Source organism: Lycorma delicatula, chromosome 2, assembly GCF_047948215.1.
Source record: "Lycorma delicatula isolate Av1 chromosome 2, ASM4794821v1, whole genome shotgun sequence".
NCBI lineage: Eukaryota > Metazoa > Arthropoda > Insecta > Hemiptera > Fulgoridae > Lycorma > Lycorma delicatula.
In genome coordinates, this window is record NC_134456.1 from 160,354,057 (window position 1) to 160,371,225 (window position 17,169).

At 29.5% G+C, this 17,169-nt stretch overlaps 1 protein-coding gene across 1 annotated transcript in view; it reads right to left on the reverse strand.

Annotated features, from left to right (window-relative positions):
* LOC142320292 (lachesin-like) overlaps window positions 1-17,169 on the reverse strand; it is a 339,547-nt gene that overhangs the window by 22,150 nt on the left and 300,228 nt on the right. Inside the window, exons 9-10 of the mRNA XM_075358000.1 lie at window positions 13,839-14,058; window positions 7,401-7,617 (exon numbers count right to left, since the gene is read on the reverse strand). Coding sequence (XP_075214115.1) covers window positions 7,442-7,617; window positions 13,839-14,058 — 396 coding nt within the window. The 3' untranslated portion in view covers window positions 7,401-7,441. The remainder of the gene's footprint in view (window positions 1-7,400; window positions 7,618-13,838; window positions 14,059-17,169) is intronic.

Genomic DNA, 17,169 nt, shown 5'->3' on the forward strand with positions numbered 1-17,169 from the left:
AAAATGTATGAAAATAATGTTTTATATCTAATTTCTCTAAATATATAAGAACACTTCCTCTCATCAAGCATTTTAGAATTACTTTACTTAATATTAATTATGTCGATAGGGAGTTTGAGTATGGCAGAAAAAACTTTAATCATTTACTGATAAAGGAAGAATTTTGGCTGAAGGAAAATTTAAAAAAATTAAATTTTTTTAAACTACGGATTGTTAGTTTATTCGGTATGATTCAAAACATGAAATCCCAGCTACGACATTCACCAAGAGAAAAATTATCTGCGTAGATTCAAATAAAGCAGCTCCAAAGAAATCCCACTACAATAAATAGTAAATAGGGATCTACTAAATATTCACAACAAATGCAACGGGCATCTGCTTAGAATTCACAAGACATTATGGGGAAAAGAAAAATAATAAAAAGGAATGATCTACAATCAGTGGGAATACGACGAAAAACCCATCGAAATGGTTAACTTAAAAACAACGTTAGTTAAAGAAGACTATTTGCAACAACATTTTAGAGATCTTGGTATCTTCTTTTACCAAAATCTGGAATAGCTCAATGTCAATCAGAGATCATGGGATGATAAGTTAAACTGAGTACTCTTTTAGATTGAATATTCCTACAAATTATAGAGTTATTGAAAATCAGGTCAAAATATCATTAACGGCACCCTCAGAGAGGTGAGGTATGCGAAATATCGAATTTAACTGGAAACAATTCAGTAAAATTCCTGCTGAAAGAATGGTGGAAGGGTTAAGTGGATTTTATTCAGTATAATCGTTCACCATTATGAGGTTTTATTGTTAGCTCGTTTGAAACATTTTTTAATCTTACCTGTGCTGCTTTTAACTAAATCCTGATATCTTAATATTATTTATAAGAATAATCTAAATCTCACGGCTATAAGATACTGATAAACAATTATTACAACGTAATAACTTTGTAAAAATTTCATTTAATTAGTTTTATAACGAACCACTGAAAAATCAAATAATATTTTTATTTATTTTTGCATAAAGTAATAGCCAAATGTACATATATATATATATATATATATATATATATATATATATTACCGTGATTTATTTCAACTTTAAATTTGTTTGATAATTTAGGATTTTAAAGAAAAATAACTTAATGATTTGAAGCAATCTGGTATAAAATAATATTCATTTTTAGAAAAAAAAAAACAACCAAAAAAAATATATATTTTTCATCTGTCGCCTTAATCCGTTCGGTTACACCAGCTTCATGATATTTTTTAACCATAAGAAAGATATATTTTGGTACATCTCGATTATCTGGACGCTATCTAGTGTTCACTTTTTTCCCTTTTTTTTTTGTCAAAAACAGCCACTATAACACAGTTATAACCTAAAAATTTTAACATTATTTCCACTAATGTTAGTCATATTAAGGGTAGACGAGCTTAGCGAGCGAAGCGAGACTTAGGATATGTTGGTATCGTACGAAGTCCAGTATACGGAATCATTAGAATTTATAATAGAATAAAAATTATCTGAGATAATATTATTTGTAAAATTAAATGATAATGCAGATATAATCACAATTCACGATAAACAGCATGGCGTGCAGTTAAACAAGTACCCCATTTTATAAGAATAGTAGATATTCCGTGCCAAAACTACTAACGTGTGTTGTTTTATACAACATGTCAATACTATAAAAGTGCAGACAGGTAATTTTCAATTCCCCAGCGACACAACCACTGTAATCACAGTGACTACAGAAGATTCACTAGACACGTGAATCTTCTCTAGTCTCCTTCACACTGACCCTAGTATTCTCAGATTAAACAATTTTTATGACTTCTGTATATCAGATGCTTTACAAGCTTCACGAAGACTGGAATACTTAGTACAAAAACCAAATAATTGTATCCTTTCTGTGAGTTATGTACGAGTATATCTCTGCATGAACTATAAATCATTAATCTACTAAGGAGAACATTTTGAAAAAAATGTAGTTATTGAGAAAGTTAATACATTATTTAGAAATAAATTGTTATTAATTAATATATTTAATCGGGTTTTTATTTTTATAAAAAAATATGAATTTTTTATGTGTAGTATTATAATACTTGAATTATATATTGGTTTTTATTCAAATTTTGTGGTAGAATACAAAAATCTGAAAAAAATCAGATTAAACTATTGTTCTATTAATAAGGAAATTAGGGTGTTATGGAGCTGTAATTATTTTATTTTCCTAATATTATGTATGTTGCTATCTGTTCAATTAAGCAACCCTTTGGCATCCCAGTGAGATGAGGATGATATGTAATGACACATATATAAATCAGGTGTAGTCGTATACGGACTCAGGCCGACGATTCGTGAGACGTATGGAGCTGCAATGGCATGATATTTTTAAACTGTATTTTGCACGCTGATTTTTTCTTCTATCCTTTAAAACAATTTGAGTAAACGCCTAGAGTCAGCGGGAGGGAGACTAGAGAAGATTTATGTGTCTAGTTCTTACTCATAGATCGCATTATATAATAAATTATTTCTAATAAAATTAGGAACTGAATACTTGATAATAATATGACGTGTCAATAATCGGATAAAAAAAAATGGGATTACATTATTGTTTATATCAGATTATATTTGTTTATATTCTATATTTTATTACTTTTGAACAGAACAAAAATTACTTAAAGGATAACAGTATAAAATAGTTTTTTCCAAGGCCAACAATTGAACACAATACCATATTTTTTAGAATAATTTTTCACTGGCATCACAATATTATGATAAAGCTATTTATTATTGTTCTCCTTTACATATTGCGTGAGAAAAAATGTGATAAAATCTTAAAAAATTATTAAGTTTCATTGTACTCCCATGATTACATCGGAGTTTATTTCTAACGGAAAATTCGTAAACAATTACCTTGTAAGGTAGTTTCAGTGAAAATTGTGTAATATACTTGTTAGCTTCAAATTTTGTTTTTGCTTCGAGTAGTACAGAATATGTAAGTTTATATGTTTCAGAATCTATAGATATTTTGGTATTTTCCCTAAAGATTAATACACTAAGTCTGTGGATAGTTTAATTGTGATATATTTCTTAAATATTTGTAAAGAGTGTTTTCCACACGCAATTTTGGATTTATGCAATACAACATATCGATTAAATCACTAACTACAACATGATTTTTAGTTTTTGATAAACTTTAACTAAATATATGTATTGTAAACGAAAAGACCCTAGTTAAGTCGTTTTATGCTCTGAATTTATTAATATTATAATTCGGGAGTAGTAGAAGTATGAAAACGTTGTGAACACTCATATACAGAATTTACAGCTGAAATTTATTAAACATTCATTCTACGATTATTGTTTCTGTAATTGAGATAGTAAAAAAAATATTTTTAAATTTAAACAAATTATTAAATTTCTCAGGATCGAAAGGCGCTTTGTGAGGAAAGTAACAAGGAAGGATACAGAATTAAATCTTAAATAAAGAAATCTACCAAATTCAAGAACATCTAGAAACAGTGATAGGGAAAAGAACGGTAACCTTCTTTAACCTTCAGGACGGACAATATCCTGGCATATAATCAGGATGAAATAAAAACGATTAAATAACCAAATCTTAGACAAGCTACGGAACACGAAAAGCAAATCAAATTACCAGAAACCGTTGCAAGAAAACCTCCAAAGGACGAGCTTGAAGGAATAGGACTGTTGCGATAGCGATAACTTCCAAAGAATAATTTATTATATAAACGTTCTTGGGGCAGAAGAAGGAATAGGAAGACAGAGAAAAAAGGACAAGACAGATACGAAAAAACGAAGCCGTGTCAAAAAAAAATGGGAAATGAATGGAAGAAAAGAATCTAGAAATGCGTGATATTTACGTGGTTCTAATTTGGTCTTTTTACATAAAAAAAGTATCCCTTCAATAATTTTAAATACATATTGAAATTTATTTCGTTTAAAGGAATTTGAGTTTTTAACTAATAAAATTCATTTTTATTTGTTAAAACGTTAAGTAAATCCTTAAAATGTATTTTATTTTAAATAAGATAAAGCACAGTTAATTTATAACTTCTATATTAAAAATCAAAATAATTTTCATCATCTTTTGCTCGTATTTTTTAGCTACAATATTGGATTAAATTAAATTAATGAATTATTTGTAGTTAATTTTGGTAATCATAAAACTGCCTAATCATAAAGAAACGATAAGAAGGTATTATGGGTTCCTGAAATAAAACATGCCACTCTGGTAAAATACGCCATAATTTTCAAGAATAACAATTACCCCATATAAAGTTTAAAAAATTAAATGGAAAAAAATGAGAAGAAAAATGAAGGGATGATAAGTTTTCCTTTGCAATCCTCACAATGTCGAATGTACTACTGTGCATGAGAGATCTCTAACCTACAGAAATTCAGATTACATTAAGAACGACAGATTAATTTACGAATCACAAATAACACTTTCATTCTATTCACCACAATAATTTGGACTCTTGACTAGTGCTTCTTTAACCGCAGGTATTTTCACGCATCATAACTTTACTGAAACGGATATACGTTAAGTGATTTACACGGGTCATGATAAAATATAAATTTAATAGTGCTGTTTATGAGCAATAATTAAAACATTAAAATAGTTGTGTTCGCAATTTTATAATTTTTTGTTTACTCGGATGACGATTAAACACAATATAATTTACAATACACTCAACTTAAGACTACATAATTACAATTATAAGAAAAATTAAATCTACATTTCGTAATATTGTGAAAATATAATTTTATTTCTGCTGTTTTTTCTAGTAATTTTCAAGTAATACTTCCTAATTCTATTTATACTCACGTAAGCTGTTGATTATTTTATATATTTTGCTTCATTTGATTCATTCATGCAAGAGGAAAAAAGTGATTCTCTTAATTCCCTTTATTAACGGTTCTAACAGCTATGTTTAATCGTTACATGACGCCTACAAGACCATAGTGATTATTATTTTATTACAAATACATTAACTTTTTTCCTTTTAAAATTACGTTCAATAAAATTTCGTAGAAAGTTATCCTTTAATTAAATACCTAGTATTTTAATATATTATTGAAACAAACTACGATCTAATAGAGGTTATATAGTATCTTTTTTACATTTTTACTACTATTTTTATTGTGATACCCAAAAATGTTTTGCATTTTTTCCCTACAGTAATTTAATTTACTTTTCCACTTGATTGGTTTCTATTTTATAGAGACCGATTATTCTTCAACTAGCATTGCAAAAATTATTTTAAATATCTAGCATAAAACAAAAACAAAATATAAGATATAATATTTTGTAATTCGTAGTGCATTGTCAACTAATGATGATTGAAGTAAGGACTCATTGAAAGAGAATCTGCACCCAATATTAAATGTTATTTGTAATTTATACCTATCATTATTCTGAATTAAAATTAGCATGGATATTACCGTATATTCCATTTCTACTATAATGCTATTTCAACAATTTTTTTAAAAGAATTTTTAGGTTTTACAAGAATAAATAATCATTTTTCTTTTCGTCTATATTTAGGATAAAAGTTTGGTAAAATTTCTTTTATTATTCTTTAAGAATTGAAGATGTAAGCATGAATTTTCTCTAATACATTGATTTTTATATTTTCCCAGAAAACAGAACCACTGGCTAACTAGTGTTTTGGTGAAATATTTTTATTCTGGTGAAGAACATTATTCTTAATCATTACTAAATTTGAATTAACGTTATCTTTAAAATCTGATAGCAAGAAATAAATAAAACTAGTCTGATAACTTTCTTTCTTTCAATTAGTTGTTAATTTAATTACGTAAATCATTTAAAAATTCTTTTTGCATGAAAATGTTTCAGTTTTATTACCTCAAGATTTGATGGAAAGACAAGTATTATTATGAACAGAAGAAAGTATAAAGAAAGGTATTTCTTTTTACAAGCATGGAAAACCTGTATTAATTAAACTCAAAGATTTACGCAAGGAATCTATGTACTACCACCATCAATTCATCGTTTTAGATTTCCCTACTACAGTACTATGAGCTGCAAAGTATCAGAGACTGAATTTTAAGACAATACATTACATAATGGTTTAAGATCAAGGTAGTAATTAAAGGTTAAATTAATTTGTTCAAGTCCCCTACATTTAATTGTTTGAAATCAAACTATTTTTTTTCAAAGACATTTGTATCTTATACAATGCTCTATATTCAGACAGTGAAACGTGAAGTCTGCTTTGAATGAGTTAAGTTGTAGATTGCACGGAAATTCAACTGATTTTCACCATTTTATTCACCACTCCTTCCACCTTCAATGATTCCAATTTACATGAATCCTGGCCTAGCTTAATTTATATCCTAAACTAATTAAATTAAGCTATATATATATATATATATATATATATATATTACACTCGTACATATAAAATAGCAATAAGTATAAAAATAACTTTTCGATTTTGAAGAAGGGGTAATTTGAGGTAAAATTTTTTTTAAACTGTAATTTAAGAATGCAAATATGTACTGGGATTAATATGAAATGGGATTATGTTTTCAAAATTTTGACTTGACCTAAAATCCCCTCCCATTTGAAAATTTTTACCCCAAAATTTTGCGTATAAATTACCCTGTACATACGAGTCTCTGAGTTAAACTTCATCAAAATCGGTTTATCCAGTTAAAAGTTATTAAGTTTCAAACACACCAGCATTCGTACGTACGTACGAATTTTATTCCCTTTTTTTTGTGTTTTGGGTTTCTTGGGTCATAAAACATAGAGGAATGAAAAAACTCATACCCCTTTTTGACTGATTATCATACTTTCCTTCTTGAAGCAAAGCTTAAAGTTTATGATGTCAGGAAAGTAAAAATGAAAAAAATTTATCATAGAACTTTTCAACAACTTGTCAAAATAATGGAGTCGCGAAAAAAATTTTCAAAGAAACAATCCTTTTTTTTCAATATTGTGAGATTAAATAGATACTATTACAAAGTGGATTTACGGACAAGTATTCGTGACCACAACCTTTTACCTGTAAAACGATTTATGTTTACAAGCTTACTTGACTTCAGGCGCTTGAAGTAAGTAAACTAGAACCACGTAAATGAAGATCTTATCCAACCTAACATACTGTAACTACAATCGTCGGTGTATTCCAATTTCGACAGTGGCCAATTTATTCACGAAGTACTTTGAAAACCGCAGTAGAATATTAAATCGAGAACTGATGATTTATTGTATTATTACATAAAATAATTTCAAATTTAAAAATTCAAAATTCGGGAACTATGTTTATTTTCGAAAAAAAAAGATTGTACATTAATTAAAGATTATACTACAATTATGTAAATAAAATAATAAGTACCTTAATCATCGTAGAATCCTTTGTTTTCTTGTCTGCAATCCCTATGAGACGGCGTACTTGTTAAATGTGTGGACGAGTAAAATGCAAGCAAACATGGTATAAGAGTACATAAATTTCCTCGACCAATGATGTTCTTTGTCCCAAAGACGACGACTAATCGATGATGAAGATGTAGCTGCGAGTTGGAGATCTTTTAAATGAGGATTTGTTGGATAGTCTGAAACAAAATTTGTTATCTAATAGTGGATTATATTTAACAATTAATATTTTTTATATAGTTTTTATTCCTACTATACGAGGATTTTACTTTTTGCATATTAATTTCTAAAATACGTTTTGCTCTTGAAAAAAATAAGAATACTAATATGATTTCCATCAGATTTTGCCTTATATTATGTAATATGTCAATTTTCGTGGTGGAGTGATAGCGTATTGGTCTTTTATCTGGACGTCCCGGGTTCGACTCCTGATCAGGTACGACGATATTTCTTAAGCTAATTCCATTTCTACATTCCCAAAGACAAGGATTATGAGTAGAAAAAATTCATCAAGCAAAAATAAATTTTCTTACTGACCTAACATTTTAGAAATCTATTAAAATTCCAAAAATTTTCATTTCTTTCCGTTCATAATCTGAAAAAATATTTCAATATTATAAAATTAAAATAGACAGAATAATTCCAAGATGAATGGGTTATCAAAACATTATCAATAACTACTCTAACATGTGTAGCAACTCCATATTTTGGTAGTTTATTGCCAGCGACATTATACTCTGGTATATAGCTCCGTGATAGATTTGACAATTGTCAGCTGCATTTTTTTCTTGGATTGTAATAACGTCAAATTTAAATTTAATCGCCAACTTACTAATGTATTCACTTTTACTACGACTGATGCCTTCTATGTTAATTTGGCATATTCTTATTTTCGAGCCGATTGTAAAAAGGACCTGAAGAGAACTGTTACAAAGTTTGGCTTGCCTTGTTTTCATTGCAATGTTTTCACCAGGCGATCAAAAAAATGAAAAGATAGTCTAGTGGTTCTTTATCGCTGCTTATATAATGTTAGCCAGGGGGCACATGTAACATTCTGTTACGGAAGCAAACAGCTTTACCACCCGGCATTTTATATTATTAAAAATGACAACGGAAGCGCAATAAGCACATTCTAGTAAGCTGTAGTGTTGTGTTAAACCAAAACTACTCCGTTGTCCGAATTAGAAGAAATGGGTATAGTTAATTTTTTAAGAAGAAGTGAATAAGCTACTTCCCATGTAGCGCTATTGCAGAACTATAACTCTAGAATGGAAAGTTTTGTAATCGCTTCAATTTGGGCATATGCGGTTTTCACCGGCTCGTTATGTTTTGAAAAATAAGGAAACCCATTAAATCCCAGAACCGCTTGGAAATTTTCCTGATGTACTGTGTAAGTTCGGTGTCGCACTCTAAACCATCTTATATTTCCAGAACTGCTCGACCGATTTTGACCAAATATGGTCAGATTACTTCTATGTTTGGGGCATTGACGCAATTAAATTTTCAAGTTAAAAAGTCAAGGGGCTGAGGCTCTATAGCAAGGTCACCCTCAGGACCTCGAGATTTTGCCTAATTAAGGTCTTATTTTTCTTTCGCACATTGTTAACAATTGAAAGAAAAAAATATTTGTAAAAACAGTTTTTGTAAAATCGCCCTCCACCCCACAAAATGCTCTTAATAAACTAGTGGCTAAGTAGATATAGTGGGTCATTAGTATCCCCTCTCACCATAAGGAGCGCTGCTGGCTGCTGTAGCACTGACGTACAGCTGCTGTTGTCTTCTTACTCTCTCTTTTTCTGTTTAGCCTCAGAACGACCGTAAGGTATTATTTCAGAGGATGAATGAGGATGATAAGAATGAATGTAAATTAAGTGTAGTCTTGTACAGTCTCAGGTCGGCCATTCCTGAGACTTTTGTAGTCGCTTGCTTTAATGTAACGTCGCAGGTGAACGGTAGATTTAAATAAATAAATAATATTTGAAGTGTAAAAACATATTTAAAGTGGCCGCTAGTACCGCAACACCCGCGCGAATTAAATACGGTATGCACGCGCGCTTTAATTGGAATCATTGAATTAAATAAACAAAAGTTATCATTTAAATAAAATTATAAATATTTTAAATTAAGTTGTGTGTGTATACGTATGTAAGTCGTGTATCAGAAAAAAGTCACGTGACGGTAAAGTCCTACAACTGTGTTGTCAGCTTTCTTGATAAGATTGCAATCTCATAAATTTAATTATAAGAATAAGTTAATATATTCTATTTTCTATAAACGGGTCTAAACAATTCATACATACTGCTGCCAGATAATGACGTGCCAGCTCATTTTATATCTTAAAAACCCATCCTGAGATTTTGAGAAACCTCGAAGAGATGAGATTTTATTTTAGGAGATCATATAAGTAACAGTAATAAAAATCTAATAAACGAAAATCTTAGCGTTTTATTAAGGCGGTTCAAAGCAAAACATCCGTTTTGATATGGTTACAAACGAGATCAATTGGCTCATCCCTCGAGAACTGTGATTTAATAAAACACCTAGAAATTTTGCTATGGGCAACAGAAATACTATCACAATCATTAATGGGAATTCTATCCTCACGATCGGCTATATATTAAGCTTTTCTTATTGAGTACCTATTAAAAATGAGTTGTAAAGTTGTTAGTATTAATTTTATCAGATAATTATACCTCATGTGTGTTATATTTATAGTGAACAACATTTAATAAAATTATTTGATTTCGGGTTAATTATTATATATATATATATATATACACGAGTATATATATATATATATATATATATATATATATATTTATGTATACATACACACACACACACACACACACACACAGCCATTTTTAAGTAAAATATTATATTATTTTTATTCCTTTACTAAATGGAGCCAGTATTGCTTCCAGAAGAAATAGGGAAGAATTGGTTGATTTAAAATCTGATCATGATGTTTCTTATAACTGTGATGCATGTAAAGCAATAGATTAATTATATTAATTGTACAACCCGCCCTTGTGCTGTATGAAATAAAGATGTCAAATAAAGGTCTGAATATCACCTCAACTTGATGAGGTAAAATGATGATAATGAAAAGTGATTCTGACATGTAATACATAATTCTTTCCTATGAAGAGCCATCGGGAAATTACTTCATTTATATCTTTCGTTAATAAACCTGATGTAAGATATTTGTTGTTTGGGAAAATGACTCTGACTTTTTCAGAAGTGACTTTGTACGACGTCACGTTATCTAAAACCATTAGGATAACGGTAACTAATACACGTAAGCTGTACTCCGATTAAAAAATAAGCTGACAACACAGTTGAATCTGATAAATTGCTTACATATACATACAATTTATATTTTATTTAAACATAATATTTTTTCGTTTATTTAATTCAATGATTCTAACTAATCAGCTCGGGCATACAACATTTAATTCGCGCGGATGTGGCAGTACCAGCAGCGACGGTCAGCACTAACTAAACTAATGTAATTTCACAACTTAAACGAATACAACATGGAACTAACACAACTTAGAACAAATTTCGCTTGTACGGTTGGCAGACTGGTGAAGCCATAAGGCTTAACATACCAGGTACCGGAGTCAACCGAGCGATCGAGTTCGAGACTCAGCCAGACTGAGTTACGTTTTACACTTTAAATATTATTAATTTATTTAACTCTATTAAATTCTATTTAAATCTATTTAATTCTGCTCACTTATGACGTCACAACACAGCAGTAATTTAAAGGATTTTTGGGGTGGGGGTGCGCTTTTGCAAATCTTTTTTTGACGATATTGTTATTTTTTAATTGTTACAAATGCGCCTAAGAAAAATAATATCTTAATGCGAAATCTCGACATACTCTGGATGACCTTGCTCTACAGCCTCACCCTTTTAAGTTGAAAATTTAAAATCATCAATGTCCCATATATAGAAGTAATCTGACCAAGTTTGGTCAAAATCAGTCCAGCAGTTGTGTCACCTTATATCTCAAGGTGACAGGGAGGCCAACACCAAACATATACACAAAAACACATACGTACATACGAATATTAACATCCGGAAAATTTCCATCCGGTTTTGTGAGTCAAAACATCAAGATCCGGTGAAAACCACATATGCACAAATTGGACCGATTACAATAATTTCCTATCTAGACATCTAGTTCTGCTACAGAGCTAGACGTAAAAGTAATAAAAATACTAGAGTATGAATATTTTCGAATTTTCTGAGGTAGTTATTTTTTATCTCCTACCTAAGCGTATAGTAGATTACAAGGAAATATTTTTAAGTAAAATAAATGGAGGATGCAATGCGCTCCATTGCATCCTCCAAACACTAGGGTCCTCAAAAAGCGCATTCCTGCTCGCACCGAAAGGACTTCGGGGACGGACTGAAGTGGAATCACGCCAGGAGAACGGAGCTCATACGCAGCTAGTCTCTCGTGGTAAGACCCGGTCAACAGATTCTTCCCGGTCTACAGGATCGGAACGCAACTAATAATTCCGTCATAAATGAAAAAAAATAATTGTAACCGCTCCTAAATAAATAATTACTCGCCCGATAAATGAAAGATACAGCAGCACGGGATATTTGTCCAGGTTCTGGGATTAGTAGGGAGATACAAATTCTTCCGCTATCCTTGTGTCCTGTTCTCTGCCGTTCCAGATGAAATAAATTTATTTTTTATTGGAATTTGAATCCCTCTTCTAACATTTCACTGAGAATGGTTTTTTTAGTTTACTATATCTGAAAAACTTTTAACGGAAAGTAAAATATTAAAAATAAATTGAAACCTTGACAACAAAGTATGTACTGAAAAAATATATAATTCGTATTAGTGAATATATAATTCACGTAGTGTTACCGGCGCTTTTTGAGTTCATTCTATCAGCGAAAATATTGAAAAAGGTTTATGTAACTATAGGTTTCGAAACGATCCGTTAGCGAGTTACGGGTAGCGAAACATTTCGCCCTGATTCCTGCCCAAGGAGTGAAATAAAAGCATACTGGAACTCTACGAACCCATATTAAGGGGTGAACTTGATTGTTTCTTATGGTGGTTGACTTGATAAATTTATCAAATATTTTTCAGAACCATATTTTCAGCATCCTTTACAATATCTAACGTAAAACTGAATAATTTATTATCTAAAAACACTTTTTTTACGTTTATATACCAAAATGTTTGTTAAATGAATAATAAATGCGTAAAATATATATCAAAACTTGTAGAGATTTTAATTTTGAAAAAATTATCTGAAATAGATCAATAAAAAACATACATATTCAAGAAATTGTATAAAAACAATGAAGGAAAGCATATGAATATTGTGAGATTTACTAGCTTGGAAATGGCCATAGGGTCTTTTTAATTGTATGTAAATAATATTTTATTATTTATTATATAATTTGCATTTAGTGTAATCATTCACAAGACCCTCAGGTCTTATACTCTGTTCATAGAAGTTAAAAATGTTATAATTGTTTGAAATCGGGAAAAAAATTTAATTAAAAACGTCGTTTTTTCGGTAACCGTTTCCAATTATTTTTTTAGACAATTTTCTAGTGTTTCAATTATCTCAAATTTTAATTTTTCAATAATAATAATAATTTATTAAAGTCATTCAAATTAATTATGTCTAGTAAAATTTACATGAGTATTTCCAATTAAAAATTATTATTTTTTTAACTTTGTAATTACATTTTTAGCACGTTATTTTTACAGAAGTTTGTAAAATAAATATCTCTGAAATCTCTTTTTTTAAGTACTTTTTACCAATTGATGAGTTTTAATTTTTCTTTCTTTTGAATGTGAAAAGCATTTACTGAATGCCGTTTTAATTTATTCTTTGTTTGTACACAATTTTACTTAATTAGGTGAAGTGTCTGATCATGAAATTTAATACAGTTTTTCCTGAACTACAGAGAAAATAAGCATACCAGAAAATTCACCTTCTACCTAAGGTAGTAGAATAAATAACTCAGGAGTTTAGAATAAAAGCAATAAAGCGTGAATCAATTTTAAAATTTTTATTGTGAGTTCTTAAAAATATAATAAATAAAATACCTAGCAGATAATCCGTGGAGGTCGGGTAATTCATTTCATATATACAGTAAAATAGTTTCTACTCAATAAAATGGGTTAATTACTGTTGTCGGAAGGAAATATGCAAGTCAAACTTATTGTAATGTAGTCTGCTTTCACTTTAATACTTCTGATTTGCTGAGTTAGTTTAGAAAGGATAAGCATTATAAAGAATGATAGTTTTGAAGTAACATTTTTATTTTTATACCTCTGTTAAGATCTCTGTTAAGTTTTTCAAATGATTACAGATTGTTAAAATAAGTAAAGAATTTAACATATACATACCTTGTTGTTCGTTGTTGTCCGATCCCAAAGTGTAAAACTGATATAAATCAGATACTTCATTCCATCCGTATCTATTTTTGGCTTGTACTATAGCTTCAAATACTGAATTTGTTTCCAAATCTCTAATATTATAAGACATTAAATGCGAGAAAGTTTCTTCGTTAATTGGTTTTAACATTACTTCATGCCATTTACCAGGTTGTTGGAACGTTTCATTTAACTGAAAGTAATAATAAGAAATAATAATTAATATGAAGATTCTACATTAAAAATGTTTACAATCGTACACGTAAAATAGAAACGTAATCTGATCTTGTATCTTCGTAAAATATTTTTCACATTGAGCAATTAAAAGTGAATCATTAACGAATATATGACTTTTTGTGTCTTTCCTCCATTTATTCTTCCTTTTACATTACATAGTAAGAGAAATAAATAAAAAAAAAATAGGAATTGTGGCAAATTCTTATGAACTAATTATTTTATACGGTATGGAGAAATATAAAATCGAAATTAAAAAAAAAAATAAAATTATACATAAAATTTATATAATTTTTTTTAATATAAAAAATATAAATTTTAATTAAAATATATATTTTTAGTTAACATATAAATATTTTATAATTTATATAAAATTTATAAAAAAAAAAAAAATAAAATTTAAAAAAATAATAATACATTTTGAAATGTAATGTAACAAAAAGATTTAAAGTTATTTGTTGAAGAGCATTCAGAAATATGAGAACACGTTAATAATATTCCTCAAACTAAACATTATCACAATCTAAGATACATTTATTTTATAAATTATAAATAGATTTTAAGGTAAATATTAAAAAATAGATGTTGTCGAACTGTTGTAAAATTAAAATCTTGTTCGTTAGATCGTACTATAGGCTGTTACGTCTAGTAAATCTGTAATTAGAAAGATCTGTAGAGGGTAAAAGCTGAAACGGAAGAAAACAAGAGACATCTGTTTATGTGTGTAGGATATAGTACATACTTTCGAAGCAAAATATAAATATTTTGGCAAGTAGAAAAATTAATCTAAGCAACATTATCATCAATTATCAGAACATTATCATAAAAATTAATCTCAACACATTAAAAACATTAACATAAATAATAACAGAAAATAATAATAACGTTAATACAGTACTCCTGAGACATAGTATTGAGGAGTACTGAGCGATAGAGTACAGCATTAACATATGTTAAGCAACATCCAAAGAAATTTTAAATAATTATATTACAAAAATTTTTAATTTGATTGCAATTTTAGTATATGTTTATAAATTTAAAAAAAAATTTGACTGAATAAATTGTTCTGTAAATGTTTAACATTTTTTATATTTTTTTTAATAACCAAAATTATAAATAGTAGCCAAGTGTAAAGATGTTGCATTGCAGTTATATGTGTAAGTGGAAATAAGGATAAATCCAAAAACATTACTGAGAATGGGCTTATGCCCGAAAGCGTTATAATGTAAATGAAATAAAGGTAAGAATATTTCTTTAATTCTGTACTTGGCGGATTGGCTGAAATTCAATATACATATATATATATATATATATATATATAATCACTATAAACGATACTTACTATATAGGGTCATTCACGGGAACCGGATGTTTTTTAAATAATCATAAAAAATTGAATATTTACTTTAAAAAAGTTTTATTGGTACTGAAACACTTGTTAAATCAAAGCATTTGTTACTTACTCATGAACAAAAAATTATGTCCGGCAAGTGATGTCCATTTTGAGCAAAACATTGTTGTAGCCTTTCACGGTAACTGGCCACAATTCTGTATATCTATATTGTTGCTACAGAAATATTTAGACGGTTAAAATTAGTCACCTTTTCCTTTTTACCTGCATATGTACTACAGTTCTTGTTTTTCTTATCTACTTCCTGTACCAGATTATTGTAAACTGATGCAGCCACATTCAGTTGTTATTAATCTTTTGCTGTGAGCGTATCATATCCTATGGGTACAGTATTTTATTTTACGTATCCTGTGTAATTCATTTAATAGTGATTTAATTATGGCTTCGTGAAAAACATTCACGATATAGAAAAAGACGCACATTATCTCGCGGTTACACAGTGGTGAAACTAATAATGACACTGCACAAGAATTAGGCGTAGGTCATTCAACAATATCGGTGTTGCGGAAGAATCGTGAAAAAAATAAGAAAAATTTTGAAACAATTCTTATGAAATCAAAAAAAATTACGTTCTAGTCAACATAATGATGGAGACCAAGCGCTGTTATAATAGTTTAAATACCAAAGGGCTACTGATATCCCTATTAGCTATTCTATATTGCAAACTAAGGCGAACGATTTTTATAAAAAATTCGGTAAATGATGTGAAATAAATTCAGCTTGGATACACCGGCTCCGTCAGCGTCACGATATTGTGTCGGGAAGACACAATCAAAAATGTCTGCGGCGAGACCGCAGCTGCTCCAATCGCTGTGTTGAAAAATGGCTAGAAAACCATTTGGCCAAAATTAAAGGAGGGCTATTTGGACGAAAAAATCAATAATGCTGATGAATCCGGTCTTATTTAGACTGATGTCAAAAAGACCCCTTTGGTTAAAGGCGAAACGTGTTCAGGTGGAAAATTATCAAAAGAAAGACTAACAGTACTAATAGCTACAAATATGATTGAAACTAAAAAAAAAAATACTTCTTGTTATAGGGAAAAATGCTAAACTCCGATGTTTTAAAACTTCTTGTTATGTAAGAAAGTAACAAGAAAGCTTGGGTTACAAGTGATATCTTTAAGCCTTGGTAACGAAAATGAGACCGTGAATTAATGATTGGAAATTACAAAATATGGCTGCTCATTGACATCTGTCCAGGTCATCCATACGTTGAAAATCTTTCGTGTGAAAAGTCAATGATCTTACCACCGAAAACAACAGCAGCCTTATAGCCCTTAGTTCAAGTCGGTAACAGTCCACTACAAAAAACACCTAATTTTGCAAATTATACAGGACGTAGATAAAAAAAAAGGAAACACAAATAACTGTTCTGGATGTCATAATTATGTTACAAAGATCAAAGAATGTGATCTCTCCGCTGACTGTAAAAGAATGCTTTTGACATTCAGGATTTTTACCACAGGCTGGCGAAGTTACTGACACCGTATGCGAACAAGAATCTTTAGCGGAATGAGGTAATAGTCTGCAAAACCAATCGTTGTCAAATGCATTGTTTGAAGATTGTCTGGAGGTTGAGAAAGATTTAGAAACGCATGAAACTGTGAGAGATGATGATTTAGTGGCTTCAGTACTAGCAGAAATAGACGCGGGCGTA